Below are 16729 nucleotides of genomic sequence, written 5' to 3'. Positions count from 1 at the left end.
AGACACAAACACAAGAGTTTCAGCAAAACCCAAAGCAACTCTGGAGTCGATGAACCGGAAACACATAAAGAGTGTTCACGTCAGTAAGACAGTCCCCAAGAAACCACAAGACCTCCCAAAAGAAACACCAAGATTCATCACAAAACCACTTGCACACCGACTTTACACCAAATAACTATGACCCAACACTGTAACATAGTGAATCTGACCAAAACAGAGGCCGAAACTCAAACTTCAGAACCCAGCCTACCACCAGCTACAACCTCCCAAAACTATGATAAATCTCTCTCAAAACGAGAGATAAAGCCACCACAACTATGATTCTAGGTCAAAAACGACCTGAAAGCAACAAACAGGGGTCTCAAAAACTTACTGATTCACTCAGACTGAGCAACAAACTCGAATCCTGTTATTGTTCATGCCCTTTTGAAAAATCAGAAGAAAATCCATATTAAATCGACTATGCCTCTGATGAAGGTGATTTTTTATCCACAAATCATCTAAAATCACGATCTACCTGACGTTGTCTTCAAATGCCTGAAACTCAAATGCTCGTACAGCCGACAATGATGTCAACAACCTTTTGGAATACCAAACGATGCAGACCTTGAAACCTAGAATGAAGTCCTTGATAGAAATCATGGGTTCCTTTCTTCATCCACAAGCAACAGCACAACAAGGGGAGAGAGAATGTGGCTGCAGCAAAAATCCCTAATCAGTTTCTCTTCTCTGATTAAATACACACAGATACAATAGCTAGGGTACGAAAATACCCATTATATGATATGATAAAATTACAACATGCCATTAATGAAACATTAATGAGCATGTGTTTAAATGAAAGGAATTGGGTCTGGATCCTGAGATCCAGACCCTATACTGAATGACAATATCTTTTCACCCTCCCTCAAGTTGTACATGGTTTTGGACCATGAACAACTTGCCTTTTAACATCCAAAATTTGTCCTTGATAAGTCCTTTTGTAAACAAGTCAGCAACTTGATCAACAGTCCGCACGTATTCTGGTTCAATTTCCTTCTCTTCGACCTTTTGTCTTACAAAATGTTGATCAATTTCAATATGTTTGGCACGACTATGGTAGATAGAATTGAATGACATGTTGATAGCACTTTGATTGTCATACAAGAGAATGCTTTTAGAAATCGATTCTCCTACTTCTGTCAACAGGTGTCTGATCCATGTTACTTTAGCTATAGCAGCTGCCATTGATCTATATTCAGCTTCTATGCTCGACCTGGCTATGGATTTTTGTTTTCTACTGGTCCAGGAGACAAGATTTAGCCCAATGAAAACACGGTATCCTGAGACAGACCTACGTTCATCTGGATCCCCTGCCCAATCTGCATCTGTGTAAGTAAAGAGTTCATGCATGTGATGACCAGGCATACTCTTTCTGTACAAAAGACCATCTCCAATAATACCCTTCAAATATCGAAGAATGTGTTTAACGACTTCCATATGCTCAATATGTGGTTCATGCATGAATGGAGATACCTGATTGACATAATAGACAATGTCAGGCTGAGTGAAGGTAAGATATTGAAGCATTCCTACTATCCTGCGATATCCTATAGGATCCTCATACAAATCTCCATCTTGGCAACTGAGTTTCTGATAAAGTACACTGGGTGTACTTAGGGGCTTGCAATCTGTCATACCTGCCTTGCTAAGAACATCAATGGTATACTTATGTTCAGTAAGCGTCATGCCTTCAGGAGTCCTGTCAACTTCTACTCCAAGAAAGTATCGCAGTTTACCAAGATCCTTCATCTTGAATCTATGGTTCAAAAGTTCTTTAACATGTTCAATATGTTCATTAGAGTTACATATAATGATAATGTCATCAACATATATCAATAACAGGGTAACTATATCTTTGTATTTGAATATGAAAAGAAAATGGTCAAGAAGAGACCGACAAAACCCATATTTTTCTACTTCAAGAGAGAAACTGTCAAACCAAGATCGAGATGCCTGATTCAGACGATATATAGCTCTCTTTAACCTGCACACGTATTCTTTAGAGTTCCCTTCTGCATACCCAGTGGGTTGCTCCATGTATACTTCTTCCTTCAGAGTTCCATGTAGAAACACATTTTTCACGTCCAGTTAGCTGAAAGTCCACTAGTGCTCAACAGCCAATGATAGTACGATGCGGATAGTTCCTGTTTTCACGACTGGACTAAAGGTCTCATCATAGTCTTGTCCTTGCTCCTGTGTGAATTCTTTGGCAACCAGCCTTGCCTTATATCGCTCGATAGTACCATATGGCTTATACTTTATCTTATACACCCACTTTGACTCAACCACATTTCGATTGTATGGTCTAGGAATAATATCCCAAGTGCCACACTCATGAAGAGCCTCCATTTCGTCGTTCATAGCTTTAATCCATCTCTTAGAATTTATTGCTTGATAAAATATTGTGGGTTGATCTTCCTTGCCCAAAGAGGTTAAGAAAAGTTAAAAATTCATCATGAAGTTCTCATAACTAACCTACCTATCAATAGGATGTCGAGGTCAGGTAGACCTTCTGTGAGCAGTTGATTGAGTGGAAACAGAAGGAGAATTATGCTCCTGATTAAGGCTGGGAGGTATCTCCTTCTCACGTTGAGAGTAAACAATGCCTTTATACCTTTCAGGAGCCAATAGTGATTCAGACATTACACTTTCTTGAGTCCTTTGCGCAGCAGTAGATACGTTTCCCTCGTCTCTTTGATTACATTCAGAAGAACATACATTATCAATGCTAGAAAAGAGATCTGAGTTCAATCAAGGGTGATAAACTTCAATTTCAGGAGGAGTGTTAGCATTATGACCAAAATTTGATTTGTCAAACACAACAATTCTGGATATTTTGATGCGCTTGCTCACGGGATCATAGCATCTGTATCCTTTGTAATCATCAACATACCCCACAAATCTGCACTTTAAGGCCTTATCCTGAAACTTGTGCCGCATTGAACTGTCAACATGAACATAACATACACACCCGAATACACGCAAATCGTGATAATTTGGATGCACACCATGCAAAGAGAAATAGGGTGATTTGTTTTCTAAGATGTTCATAGGCAATCGATTTATGACATAGACCGCTGTGTGAAAAGCCTTCGCCCAGAAGGTAACTGCCTCCGCCCAGAAGGTAACTGGAAGGTTACTATCATGCATCATGCTCATTGCACTCTCAACAATATGGCAATGCTTCCGTTTAGCAATCTCATTCTGTTGAGATGTATGAGGGCAAGACACATGTCTACTTATTCCATTTGTCTGGAAGAAATTAATAGTCATTTGAAGAGAATTCACCCCCTCCATCACATTGGAAACAAATAATATTCTTAGAGAATTGGTTTTGAACAAAAAAATGAAAATTCTGATATAACTTGAAGGTTTCAGATTTACTTTTCACAAAGAATAGTTGTCAACAAATATGAGATAATATCTAGTACCAGACATGGAAGGAACTGGAGTCGGACCCCAAACATCAGAACATATAATTTCAAATGGTCTTGAAGCTCTTTTATTAATGGAATGAAAAGGAAGAACATGACTCTTACACTGAAGACAACTAGAACATTTTTTATTATCGACACTTAAGTCTAGACTTGACTTGGGAATAAGACTACTTGAAACAAGCTTATCAATAAAGCGACTACTACAATGACCCAGACGACCATGCCAAAGATACGGCTCAATACATTCAGAAAGATTAAAGACACTCTCCAGAGAAACTGAAGATGATGATATGAGCTTCAAGATGGAATCAACAGGTTGAACACGAGAGGAAGGATTCTCTTGGAACACGTACATATTTCCTTGACATTTTTCTTCAGCGAACGTTTCCCTCGTTCGAAGGTCCTTAACACAAACAGAAAAAGGAGTAAACTCAACTGAAGCATTAATGTCATCTACAAGTTTAGAGACAGAGACAATATTTTTCTTGATATTATGAGCATGAATGACATTTGAAAGAGCAAGAGAAAAGTTGGACATGGGAATTAGAGAATTTCCAATGTGCAAAATATGGTGGTGAGACCCATCTCCAGTGATTATACTATTTCTACCAACATAAGGAACAAGATTTAGGAGCTTGCCAGCATCACCAGTGACATGAGTGGCTACACCCGAATCAACATACCAAGTACCTTGATTATTCTGTTTGATATTTAATTCAGCCAAGGCAGATAATAGCAACTCTTTGACTTCTCCACTATTCTTCAATGTATATGTTCCCTTTCTTGGCTCTAATTGCTTTCCTCTATTTTGCAGGTTAAACCACCAATTTGCTTTTATGTGCCCCTTTTTGTTGCAGAGAAAGCAAGTAGGCATTGTCCTTTGCCTTTGCCTTTGCCCATTGGGAGGAATATTGGGTATATGTAGTATTCCACAACTTCCTTGTCCATTTCTTTCTTGACCCCCTTTGTCTCGAAAATCATACCTACCACGTCCTCGCCCATAGGCAACTCCTGTGGCAAGAACATTGTGTGCTCCAACATGAGCATGAATATCTTCAGAAAATCCTTTCAACGTCATCTCATACTGTAAAAGCTTGGCATGAAGATCTTCAAATGTAGGTAAATCTGGCAAACACAATAAGGAAGTAACCATCATATGATAGTCTGATCCCAGCCCACTGAAAGTTTGTTGCACCATATCTTTGTCACTAACAGGGCATCCCACAATGGCCAATTGATATGTAATAGTCTTCATTTTGTTTAAATACTCCATAATAGTCATGGAGTCCTTCCTCACCATTTGAAACTCTTTCTTTAAAAATAATACTCTGGCCCGAGAAACTTGAGAATATGTCTGAACCAGTTGATGCCATAATTGCATTGCTAAGCAGTCATCTGGAATTGCCACAAGCACTTTCTGTGACAATGTAGAAGTGATATAGGCAACCAACGCATGATCTCGCTTCATCAAGGATACATACTCAGGATTTCTAACATAGGTAATAGAAAGATCTCCCTCACCATTCTTTTCTTCTTGTGGTATGAATTCTGGAGGAACAGGAACAGAACCATCTAGATGTCCAGAAAGATCCTGACTTCTTATGAATGGTATGATTTGTCGCTTCCAAGTTAAGAAATTGGAATTGTTCAGTTTCTCAGACACGAGTTGACTGAGAAAGTTTAAGGAAAGACCAGACTGAGAATGAGGGAATGAGTCCATATTCTTTTGAAGCCAAAAACAAGAGAGAATAAGAAATAAGGAAATAGCCTTACGACAAAGACCCAACCACAATTGAATTCTAGTATAATTCAGAACAGAAATTTTAATATCAGAGAAGTCTAAAGTCTGCGGCCACCTTCTTTTTTTTTTAACTGATGAACCCGAGGCAAAAAAACGGAACTGCGCAGTAAAGGATCTGTTCTGAAAAAAATTCAATCAATAATAGGTACGTTATTTTGAAAATAACGTGTTTTCCTTTTAGAATAATGAGAAAAGAGGCAAAAAGTACAAAACAGAGATGAAAATGAGTTCGAAGATGAAATTATTTTAATCAAGACAGATATGGATGTGCAGATCACAATTTGATTTGACGTCAATATGCGAATGAGTTTGGCGTGATCCTTTTCAACTCTTGTAATCACATATAGATCAAAAATTGATCTTGCGTGATTATTTTAGTTATGGATGGATAAGATCACGTGCAACAATGTGAAAGAAGTAGCAGGTATGACAGAAGAACAGCAGGCAGTGAAAGAAGGAGGAAATATGACAACGTGACCAAATTTAAGTTTTGGATTTTGAAAATAAGATAAACACATTGGCTTAAATAAAAAAGAGGGAAATAAAAAAGAGGTACTTAAAGGAGACAATAAGCAGATTAATGAGGTATTTCAAAAGAACAAAAAGAAAGGGGACAGTACGAAGAAGAGATTTCAGATGGACTGCAGATTTGAATGCAAAGAGAAATCGATAGGGGCAAGGAGGAAACAGGTACCTTGGAAGGAGACAAATCAGTCATAGGAGGAACCGATCTTCAATATTGAACCTTTTGCTCTGATACCATGATAGAAATCATGGGTTTCTTTCTTCATCCACAAGCAACAGCACAGCAAGGGGAGAGAGAACGTGGCTGCAGCAAAAATCCCTAATTAGGGTATTCAGATTCTCTTCTCTAATTAAATACACACAGATACAATAGCTAGGGTACAAAAATACCTATTATATGATATGATAAAATTACAACATGCCATTAATGAAACATTAATGAGCATGTGTTTAAATGAAAGGAATTGGGTCTGGATCCTGAGATCCAGACCCTATACTGAATGACAGTATCTTTTCAGTCCTCTCCCTTCCGGCAACGAACCCTATTTCTCTTCTTGATTCAATATGGCTCTGATACCATGTCAATTTTGGGAAGGTTGGACAAGATTTGATAATAGAGAAGAGAAGTAGAGAGGAACCACAAAAGCATCATTTCATATTGTGGGGGTCAACACCCCTCTATATACATACAAGGCAAATAAAAAGAAAAGGTGACAAGGTCAAAAGTGCCCCTAATATAAATGCTATATACAAATGAACTTATACATAAAAGGGGCAATACGCAAACGGTAATACAAAATATTACATAATTATTAACAAGATCCACTGTGCAAAACATATTTAAGGTCCACTTGGTGGAATTCCATATGCAGATCCCAGACAAAATTGCTGACAATGGGATAATGTCAGGCCCTTAAATGGTACAACAAACAACAACAACAACAACTACGCCTTCATCCCAAACAATTGGGGCTGGCGATATAGACCAACAAAGAAAATCATTTTGGGTCTTCCACATGAATCCTTCTCCTCCAATCATTTCTATCCAATGCCATGTCCTCGGTGAGGTTCAAAGCATTCATATCCTTTCCTATCATCTCCATCCAAGTCTTCCTAGGCCTACCCCGACCTCTTTTAACTAATATATTTTTCCATTTCTCCATCTTTCTAACTGGAGCATCATTAGGCCTTCGCCGAATATGTCCAAACCACCGTAAACGATTCTCTCTCATCTTATTTTCAATGTGTGCAACACCTACCTTCTTACGTATCTCCTCGTTCCGAATCTTATCTTTTATTGTATTTCCACACATCCATCTAAGCATACGCATCTCAGCTACACTTTTTGAATATGATGTCTCTAGGCAGCCCAACATTCCGTACCGTATAGTAAAGTGGGCCTAATAGTCGTCCTATAAAACTTTTCCTTCAACCGCAATGGCATTCTACGATCGTACAACACTCCAGTTGCACTTTTCCATTTCATCCACCCAACCTTTATCCTATGATTTACATCTCCATCAATTTCTCTATATTTTTGAATGATAGATCCCAAATATTTGAAACAATCATCCACCGGTATTTCTTGCTCACCAAGCTTCACTACACTCCCATCACTACTTTGTTGCTTACTAAACCGACATTCCATATATTTTGTCTTACTCTTACTCAACTTAAAACCTCTTGCTTCCAATGTTTGTCTCCTAAATGGTAGAATTCAAAAATTGTATGTGTCAACAAATACATGTGCATGTCCACTTATGTATAAATTTTTACATTATGGTACAGCAGTGCTTCATATTGGTTCACACCACCAAGCACATGCTTAAACACTCAACATGAGCACCATATCAACTAATATGAGGCATTCAGAATGAGATGTCAATTATTCTGTATATGGATGTGAAATGGTTGCAACGATCAGCATATCTAAAAAGTTTATACACTGCCTTTGCTTGAAACAGCTAATAAAATCCCATGCCAATGATTTCACCAGTTCGAAAAATCAAAAGAAATGTAGTAACTTTGCAAAAGAATCTTTTTGAAAATAGTGCTTAGTTTAACTATGTCTACAAATCAATACAATTTCAATGCCCTTGGTGGTGAGCTAAAATTGTACACAATACTGTATTTTAAAGAATTAGTAGAGCAAAAAAGCATGGTGGCATTAATAACAAATACAACAACCCGTGGGCAATGGGGATTAACTTCTCCATCTTACATTATATATAACAATAAAAATTTTCAACAAAACAGCTAAATTATAATTTCTCTCGGGACCAATAAGCCAATTAAATTAAAGCCACTATTAGCAGAAAAAGAAAAGATATTGAGCAGTAGCACAAAAGCACAACAGCAGCAAGAAAGGTATCCATTATATTGTTACCTGGGAAACACTACGCCGCCTTACCAGCCTGACACCAAAACAGAATACACGAGCATCACATGCAGATAAAGATATTCTGTTTATTCCCTCTCGTCTGCATGAAGTTATCTACAAAAAGCAACACAATTCAAAGAGGAAATGTTGACCAAATGATTGCCAAATATGAAAAAAATACCCTCCATTTGAAACCAATAAAAAGAGTTTTACAAGGAAGAATAAATAAAAATCTTCAAAATATAAATGGGAATAGGCCAACAATTTGCAAACTTACAACTGGACCATCATCACGACCATTAATTCCTAATAATTGAGAGCCCGGCCTAGTGGTTGTACGAATTGTCATTCCTATAGATGGTACAGAAAAGGAAAGCACTGGTCAATTAGATTATAAGAATACAAAAAACTTCTAAGGTTTCTTGATTGGCCATCATATTCGAAATCAAATCAGCACAGGAAAATACTCCACAGCAGTTAAATACATCCAAGCCATTAAATGGACCACCAGAATAATAACATTTTGAGCAAGCAATAGTTTAAGTTCAAGTAAAATGCTCCATAACGGTTGAATATGAATCTTGAACCAGTGGCATCACACTACCTTTGATCAAGGCATCTAGCGCTCAGATCCCACCAGGGGTTTAGTAAGCATAAAAAAATGGAAATAGTCAAGTGCATGTTTCCAGTGGAAGCTCAGAATTTACATGGTGAAAGGAGAAATAATACCGTGTTAATACAACCTAAAATAAAAGAGGAGCCAACTTCAAAAACCAGAAAAGTAGGGCTCATATTATGAGCTGCAGCATATAAGCTACGAACCAATATCACATTGATTGATGTAAAGATCATGTAAGGTCAAACAGTGAAATATTCCAACCCATTGTTAGTGAATCCTTGATGGGTTTTTCACAATAACATGGAAAACTAGAGGCCCTTTGGATTCTCCCAAACATCACCATGTCATAATATCGGCTGATTTGAACAGGTTGTAAATGCATGTGTTCATGATAGCATGATAATGCCTATTTTGAATTAAAGACTAGAAAAACAAATATGCTACATGAACATACTATTCAGATCTTTCACCGATCCAATACATAGAAATATAAAACCATGGCTAATTAGCATAACACATAGATTTGACTAACTTATTATCATCTCACAAACCATTTGCCAAGTATGTGTGAGAAAAGTGAAACATATCATCCTCTTTAAAGTGATTGTTATACATTTGCATGCACACATACATGCATGTGTGCACATGCATATAGCAATAATCTGAACCCAGCACACGAGGTGTAAGCAGGAATTTCCATATTTTTTTATTCCCGTTCCACATCATTATTAGTTGTTCTTTGTGTTCTAGTTTCAAAACTAGTCCTTGTACCCCTTCTAGTATATACATGTCCTTTATACCTCCCATCTATAGCTGCATTTTATTTTCCGGGAAAGTAGAAACATCCCTTTCCTGACTGTAGCTTTCTAGAACTCCTCGTGATATAGGATGATCATGCATAATTTGTATGCATATTATATATATTTTTTATGCATGATTACATATGAAACGAGATTAATAACCCTTGTTTAATCGATATTTGGCATGATCCTACAGGGCACTTTTTATTTTCAAAAAGAGAAAAAAAATGAATAAAGTGAACCCATTTGAGTGTTTTTCAAAATTTAAATTTTTACTAATAGTGTTTTTAGAAAATAGTTTTTAAAACGTAGGCCTTTTGAATTTATTGAAAAGTTGGATGTGTTTTATAAAATTTCTTAAAACACACTCTAAACCTATAACTTTTTATCTATAAATAATACAGGTTAGAGAGAGTGGGGTGTCTTTTCCATCCAGAAATTCATGCTCTCTCTCTCTCTCTCTCTCTCTCTCTCTCTCTCTCTCTCTCTCTCTCTCTCTCTCTCTCTCTCTCTCTCTCTCAGCCGGTTCTCCACCTTCCTCTTCTCCTTTCTTTTTTTCCCTTCTTCTTCTTCCTTTTCCCCTTCTCATCGTCGGCTTCTTCTTCTTCTTCTCTCGTCGGAGGGTGATGTGACTTGCATTCAACGTGGAAGACCGCTCTTTCTCTCCCCACTCCGTCGGAGGCAACCTCAGGTACATCTCTTCTTCCCCTTCTCTTGGTGTGTTCTGCGCATAGATTAGTTTTGTTGAATTTCTGCATGCATCTAGTTTAGATTTTATTCTTATATTCGCTGCATATAGGCTAGTTTCTTTGTTTAATGTATTTCAGCATATAGTCTAATTTTTTTATTGTTCTACTTGAAAATAAAAATAATAAAAAGAAAAGGCTGAATCTGTCTACCAGACCGACCGATCCACTCGGTTGGCTCAGATCTGATCAACGTAGCAGCCCACGCTGAAGCTCAGACCTGATCTGGGCGGGCTATCCAGTCGACTGCAGCAGGCTAGTCTGATCCCAGTCTGCATTTTTTTTTGTGTGTTGCACATTTGTTAGGTCGGGCTAGGATTGATCCGATCAAACCAGATCTGATCAGATCCATCCAGTCCAGTGCTGCCAGCCGAGCCAGCCTATATCAGTCTGCTCGGTTAACAAATATGTTAGCAGATCTGCTAACCGAGCAGTACATTTGATTTGCAGAATTTTGTTTATCATTCAAGTCTGAGTTGCAGGGCCAACTTGAGCCAGCCCTGATCTGCTGTATGCAGATCAGGCTGATCTGCCGAGCCTGTTGAGCCTGATCTGCAATCAGTCTAGCCGATCCACGCAGTCATCGACCAGATCAGATCTGGTCTGCATATTCGGATCAGGCCAGCACAGATCCATTCAGTCTAGCGCACAGCCCGATCAGGCTTTCGATCAAGTCTACCAGCAACAGCAACGCATATTTGATATGCATAATTTTTTGGCATATCGGCATGCTGAATTAATCTGATCTGAGCCACCCTGCTGCCAGCCGAATCAGGCTAGACCAGTTTTTCGGTTAACAGATTGGCCAGCAGATCGGTTAACCGAAAAGCATATTTGATCTACAAAATATTTTTTTATCTTTAAGTCCAGCCTGATCTGTAGAGTCAAGTTTACCGATCAGACCTAGCTCCCGGCCAGCCGCAAGTAGATCAGACTCGACCAGATCAGTCGATCGAATTCTGACAGACCACGGCTGCACCGGAATGTGTGTTGTAGTGTCTGCTATTATTTAGCTTTTTGTTGCTAGTTGAGCCTTTTCTTTTCCTCAAAGTTAGATATACTTAGGTTTTAGTTTTAAATTTAATATTTCATGTAACTAACACTAACTAGACTAGGTAGTCTAGAGTATCGTTTGTTTTGTTTGTTTTTGTGTTGCAGATGGGTTCATATGTGTTGATGAAAGGGCAATCGCAAGGGTCCCTGTGGTTCAGCAGGTCCAGACGGGCCTGGCAGACCTGTCAAAACAATGACAGGTCTGGCCCCGGCTCAGCCAGACTGTGAGGTCCCAAAAAAATTCTTATGGGTCCTCTAATGGCCCGATTGCTTCAAATTTAAACCTATGCATGCCAATCTGGATGAAAAACATATATGAGTACATCAATCAGATGTGTACATGCATGCATCTATGGATTTATGGCCCAAACACGCAAATTTAATATGATCACATTCACATATGATAATAATCAGATCAATCTACAGACATGATAAAAAATAAATCAACATAAACAATAAAGCCTATTTATGAATACTTATTCAACAATGCATATTTATTCGGTGTCTTTCACAAACACACCATTACACACAAACTCATATTTGCATGCATTTACACAGCCCATATCAAAATCTACCGTTGAAAATTGATATCTAGTAAAGGGGTTCCTAAAAGAACCCCTCCCACCATGAATAAAAATTCTGTTATATAAGTACAGAATTTTTATTTCATAAAAAAGGTAAAATATACAAAATACAGCCATGGAGGACGATCCATGGATCATCCTTCATGTGATCTTTAAGAAATACATACTCTACATATTTTTCCCACGGATTTCCGAACCAAAATATTGCATAGAATCGAATCCGTATTCGACTTCTCACTTGGATTCAAAAGATGAGACCTGTACCTTTTTTTTTTGAAATTCAAAATCGAGATGAAAAGCGCGTTGGACGATCAGAGAAGAAGGTGAACCTAGTCATATATATGTCTATATGTCTATCTATATATATAAATATATATATTTATAATGTAATACCCGATAGGGGTATTTATGTCATTTCACATGTACACGCATATCCTAGATATGCTTCCTTTTCTTTTTCCTTTCTTATTCTTTTTCTTTTTTGTTTTTTATTTATTTCTTTTTTATTGTTAAAGGGGGTCCCACATAGAGACGTTGGACCCCCCTCCAACGGTCATAAATATGACCGTTGGAGGGGCTCCAACGTCCCTATGGGAGCCCCTCCTTGGGTCCCTTGCTGTGTATAAATAAGGGGCATGGCCCCATGTATTTTTCAAGCTTCTTGTGAAGCATTTAGTGAATGAAATATATTTTTTTCTTCTTTGTGTGCTTGACCACTTTTTTGTGGTTTATTGTGTGCCCTCTAGTGGCCTCTTGTGTATGTGCGTGCTTCCGTGCTTGCTCTTGGAGTTCTTGCCTCTCTCAGTTGGCACTTCATTACAGTACCCACGGTTTGAAGGATAAATCATGTCAAAATAAGATATCTGGTTACAGCGCATTCTATTTATGCTCTTTTTCGAAAGATGCAGGTTTGCACGTGGGTGCTAAAATTCTTAAGAAAATGATTTTTTTTTGTGAATCCAACTTTCTAAATATACAGTTTTGCAAAGTAAAGTTTGAAAGTGTATAAGTGAATGATACATCACGCCTACAAATGATTAGTGTTGACTTATTAGGTGAATGACACATCATACCTAGAAATGATTAGTTTTGACTTATTAGGTGAATGACACATCATACCTACAAATGATTAGTTTTGACTTATTAGGTGAATGATATATCACGCGTACATAATTTCATTGCAAATGATCGCGTTATGATTGTTGGAGTGAATATATCATACATGTATAGCATGATTGATGAGTATCATGAATATCTAACTAAATTACTTAGAAAGTATGTAAGTGTGTTTTACGCTGGAATGATCGAATGTGATTTGACTTATTATATATAAGAATTATTAATGCACATGAAAATGAGTCTGTTAGAAATAGTGAGGGCAACAACAATGATCGGAGAATGATAAAATACAGAGACCCTCATTCAAAAAAAGAAAAGCAAGCTAGAGAAATGGCAGGTTGTGTCTATTCCTTCATGACCAAACAAGTAGAAGATGGTGAATAGACACTCTAATAGTCTTAGGTTAAGACTTTTTTGTGATTTAGTATGAATTATGCTAAGACAAAAATTCATCAATGAAATCACACATATTTTGTTTAACTGAGTTATTGGCTCAAAACCTCTCTCAGAAACTCATTGTCAGTTGTCTTGATCATTTTAAAAGCTTATACGTCGAATACACACACATATTATGCATCCGTTGTCTACGAATGCCTTTGGAGAATTCTCTCTCAGTCACTGACCGTCCCCTTAGGAGCGGACTCAGCTAGCTACCCAGAGTATCTAAAATACATGGCATAATAAAACCCTTGGATTAGTCTCAATTGTTTCTGCATGTCGTGCCTTGTACATACCCGCAAGGCCAGCTAATATCGAAACAAAGCTATTATGTTCACATTACTTGTTGAATCTAGATTAGTTCATATTACTTGTCGAATCTAGATTTGTTCATGCTAGCTCGTTGGGTTGCGTATCATACATACATCTGATGCATATGTTAGCTTTATTCACAATACTTGTGATTGAGCCTCTAGTGTTAATTAACTGCTTATATATTGGGATTATGAACTGCTTATCTTGTGATAGTTAATTGCTTATTTGCTTGCAAAATCAATTACTCATGATATAAATAACTTATTTGCTTGTGTGAATCAAATGCTAATGCTAGAGATAAATTACTTCTTGCGTAGTTAAATGTTCATGCTAGTGTAGTTTAATTACTGAATTAAACTACTTATCATGCTAGCATAATATACTTTGCTTTAATTTTTGTTCCTTATTGTCTTGTGCACCTACTAGTTTTTCTTGAAGCTGACGTGATGGTATCAAGATGAGACTTTTTCCCTGATGTTTCGCTCCTGAGGACATTTCAGTAAGTTTACATAAAGGTTTAGCAAGTAATGCGCCCAAGGTCTGTTGACTTGTTTCAAAAATACCATTTTCCACTGAATTACTATTTAAAACTCTGATAAACAAATGATTTCAAGGCTTTCAAAATTTTTCTTAAAAGTTACAAGTCTGGGATCTTTTGGGAGTTACAAAATGAGTTGTCTATCTCCTACTCTCTTGTTGCCCCTCGTGCCCATCCTCTTAGAGTAACTAGTAAAGAACAATCTGATAAGTCTAATGTTGTTCATACCTATGTTAGAGAAGAAAGAGGTGTATTCATGCCTTCAATATCCATGCCAGAGATCCATTCGGATTAAGGATTACTTGAGCCTCCTCATGGACATGAGATCCCAAAACCATCTCAGCAAGTTAGTGATTTAGACTTACCCATTGCCATTCAAAAAGGGAAGTGAACTTGCACCTTGTATCCGATGAGTAACTTTGTTTCCTACCACTCTGTATCTAATTCCTATAAAGCCTTTGTTTCCAATTGTGAAGCTATATCTACCCCGAAGAATCTTAAGTAGGCCTTAAAGGATCCATAAAGGAAAGATGCAATGATCAAGGAAATGGATGCTCTTAACAAGAATCATACATGGGACATAGTGTCACTTCTTATAGGCAAGAAGATTATGGGATGTAAGTGGGTCTATACTGTGAAGTTCAAGCTAGATGGGTCAGTTGAGAGATATAAAGCAAGACTTGTTGCTAAGCAATATACTCAGACACATGGGATTGATTATCTCGCTCTTGTAGAAAAATTAAATTCCATTAGAGTATTACTTTCACTGGCAGTGTATAAATCATGGTCACTTTATCAATTAGATGTGAAGTTCTTACATGGAGATTTGAAGGAAGAAGTATACATGTCATTGCCCCCAAGTTTTTATTCTGAAGAAGAAAGAGGTAATGTATGTAAACTTAAGAAGGTCATCTATGGACTTAAACAATCACCAAGAGCATGGTTTGGAAAGTTCATTAAAGCTATTATAGATTATGGATTCTCAAGATGTACCTTTGATCACACACTATTATTAAGAAAGTAACTTACATTACAGTGCTTATAGTGTATATAGATGATATTGTGGTGATTGGAGATGATAGAGAGATTTCAAAGGCTCAAAGATTACCCAAGGACTACCTTTGACATCAAAGATCTCAATGCATTGAGGTACTCTTGGGAATAGAAATCCTTAGATCATCCAAGGAGAGTCTTATCTCACAAAGGTAGTACGTCGTGGACTTACAAAGGGACACTCAAATGGGGGAATGTAAGCCTATTGAGACACCCATGGAACAAAACCATATATTATGTCAGGATGGAGAGCCATATAAAGATGTAGCCAAATATCACATATTGGTTGGTAAGCTAATTTATCTCACCATTACAAGACCAGATATCTCCTATGTTGTAGGAGTTCTGAGTAGATATATGCATTCCCCTATAATCTCTCATATGCAAGCAGTTTCAAATATCTCAAAAGAAATCCTGGAAAAGGGCTATTGTATGCAAACCATGGACACTTTGATGTGCAGATCTATAGAAATGCAGATTGGGATGGATCATTGGATGATTGGAGATCTACGTAAAGTATAAGCACTTTTGTGGAAAAAAATCTTATATCTCGGAAGAGTAAGAAGCAAAATATGGTATCAAGATCTAGTGTTGAATCTGAATATAGAGCAATGGCACAAGAAGCATGTAAAGACTTATGGGAATACTTTGAGAAAAAAATCCTCAAAGTGACAAGTAATATTGCGTATTTTCACACAGTCATTTTGAGATCCTTCGAAAATTTGGCTAAGTGTAGAAGAAAAATTGGTAAAACCTTGATAATAGGCTGACATCTTTTGAGTCTGGGCTTAGCCTAGGTCTCATCGACAAGGCCTAAATGAGCCACTTAAAACGTTAGAAAAAGTTTTTATTTTCAACCTTTAAATTCGAGTGAGATTCGAGTTATTTCGGGCAAAATTAAAAAGCGAAATTCGAGTTGTATATCGTTGGATGCGTCTCGAAATTCTAAGCGTAACAGTATTTTACTTTTCTAAATTTGAGCTATGATTGGCCCGAAAATTGCGTTTTTCCAAAAAAAGACCGCTTCGACGTGCCGGGTCCAGATTTGGATTGGACCGGATCCAATCCATTTGATCCAAATTGACTTTGTCCAAGACCCATGTTAATCCGGAATTTAATCCAGCCCAAGATCCAATTGGGGTTTGGATATGGATTTGGATCTTGGATCCAAATCCAAAACCCATGCCCAACAAAAATATAGGTTTAAATTCAGTTTTTATATTTAAATTAAAGTTAATTAGTGTTAATAAGACTCCCAGAGGGATACGGTACCCTCTGG

The 16729-nt window shown here is 37.4% G+C and overlaps 1 protein-coding gene across 3 annotated transcripts in view; it reads right to left on the bottom strand.

The window, feature by feature from the left end:
• The window catches only part of LOC149821163 (E3 SUMO-protein ligase SIZ1-like), a 201156-nt gene that overhangs the window by 49281 nt on the left and 135146 nt on the right, over positions 1-16729 (bottom strand). For all 3 annotated transcript variants that reach the window (XM_089982042.1, XM_089982041.1, XM_089982043.1), the window contains exons 10-11: positions 8463-8536; positions 8192-8299 (exon numbers count right to left, since the gene is read on the bottom strand). In XM_089982042.1, coding sequence (XP_089838168.1) covers positions 8192-8299; positions 8463-8536 — 182 coding nt within the window. The remainder of the gene's footprint in view (positions 1-8191; positions 8300-8462; positions 8537-16729) is intronic.

Source organism: Nuphar pumila, chromosome 12 (genome assembly GCF_984573655.1).
Source record: "Nuphar pumila chromosome 12, dmNupPumi1.hap1.1, whole genome shotgun sequence".
Lineage (NCBI taxonomy): Eukaryota > Viridiplantae > Streptophyta > Magnoliopsida > Nymphaeales > Nymphaeaceae > Nuphar > Nuphar pumila.
The sequence above is the reverse complement of the archived record's forward strand: the minus strand, read 5'-3'. Positions and strand labels throughout refer to the sequence as shown.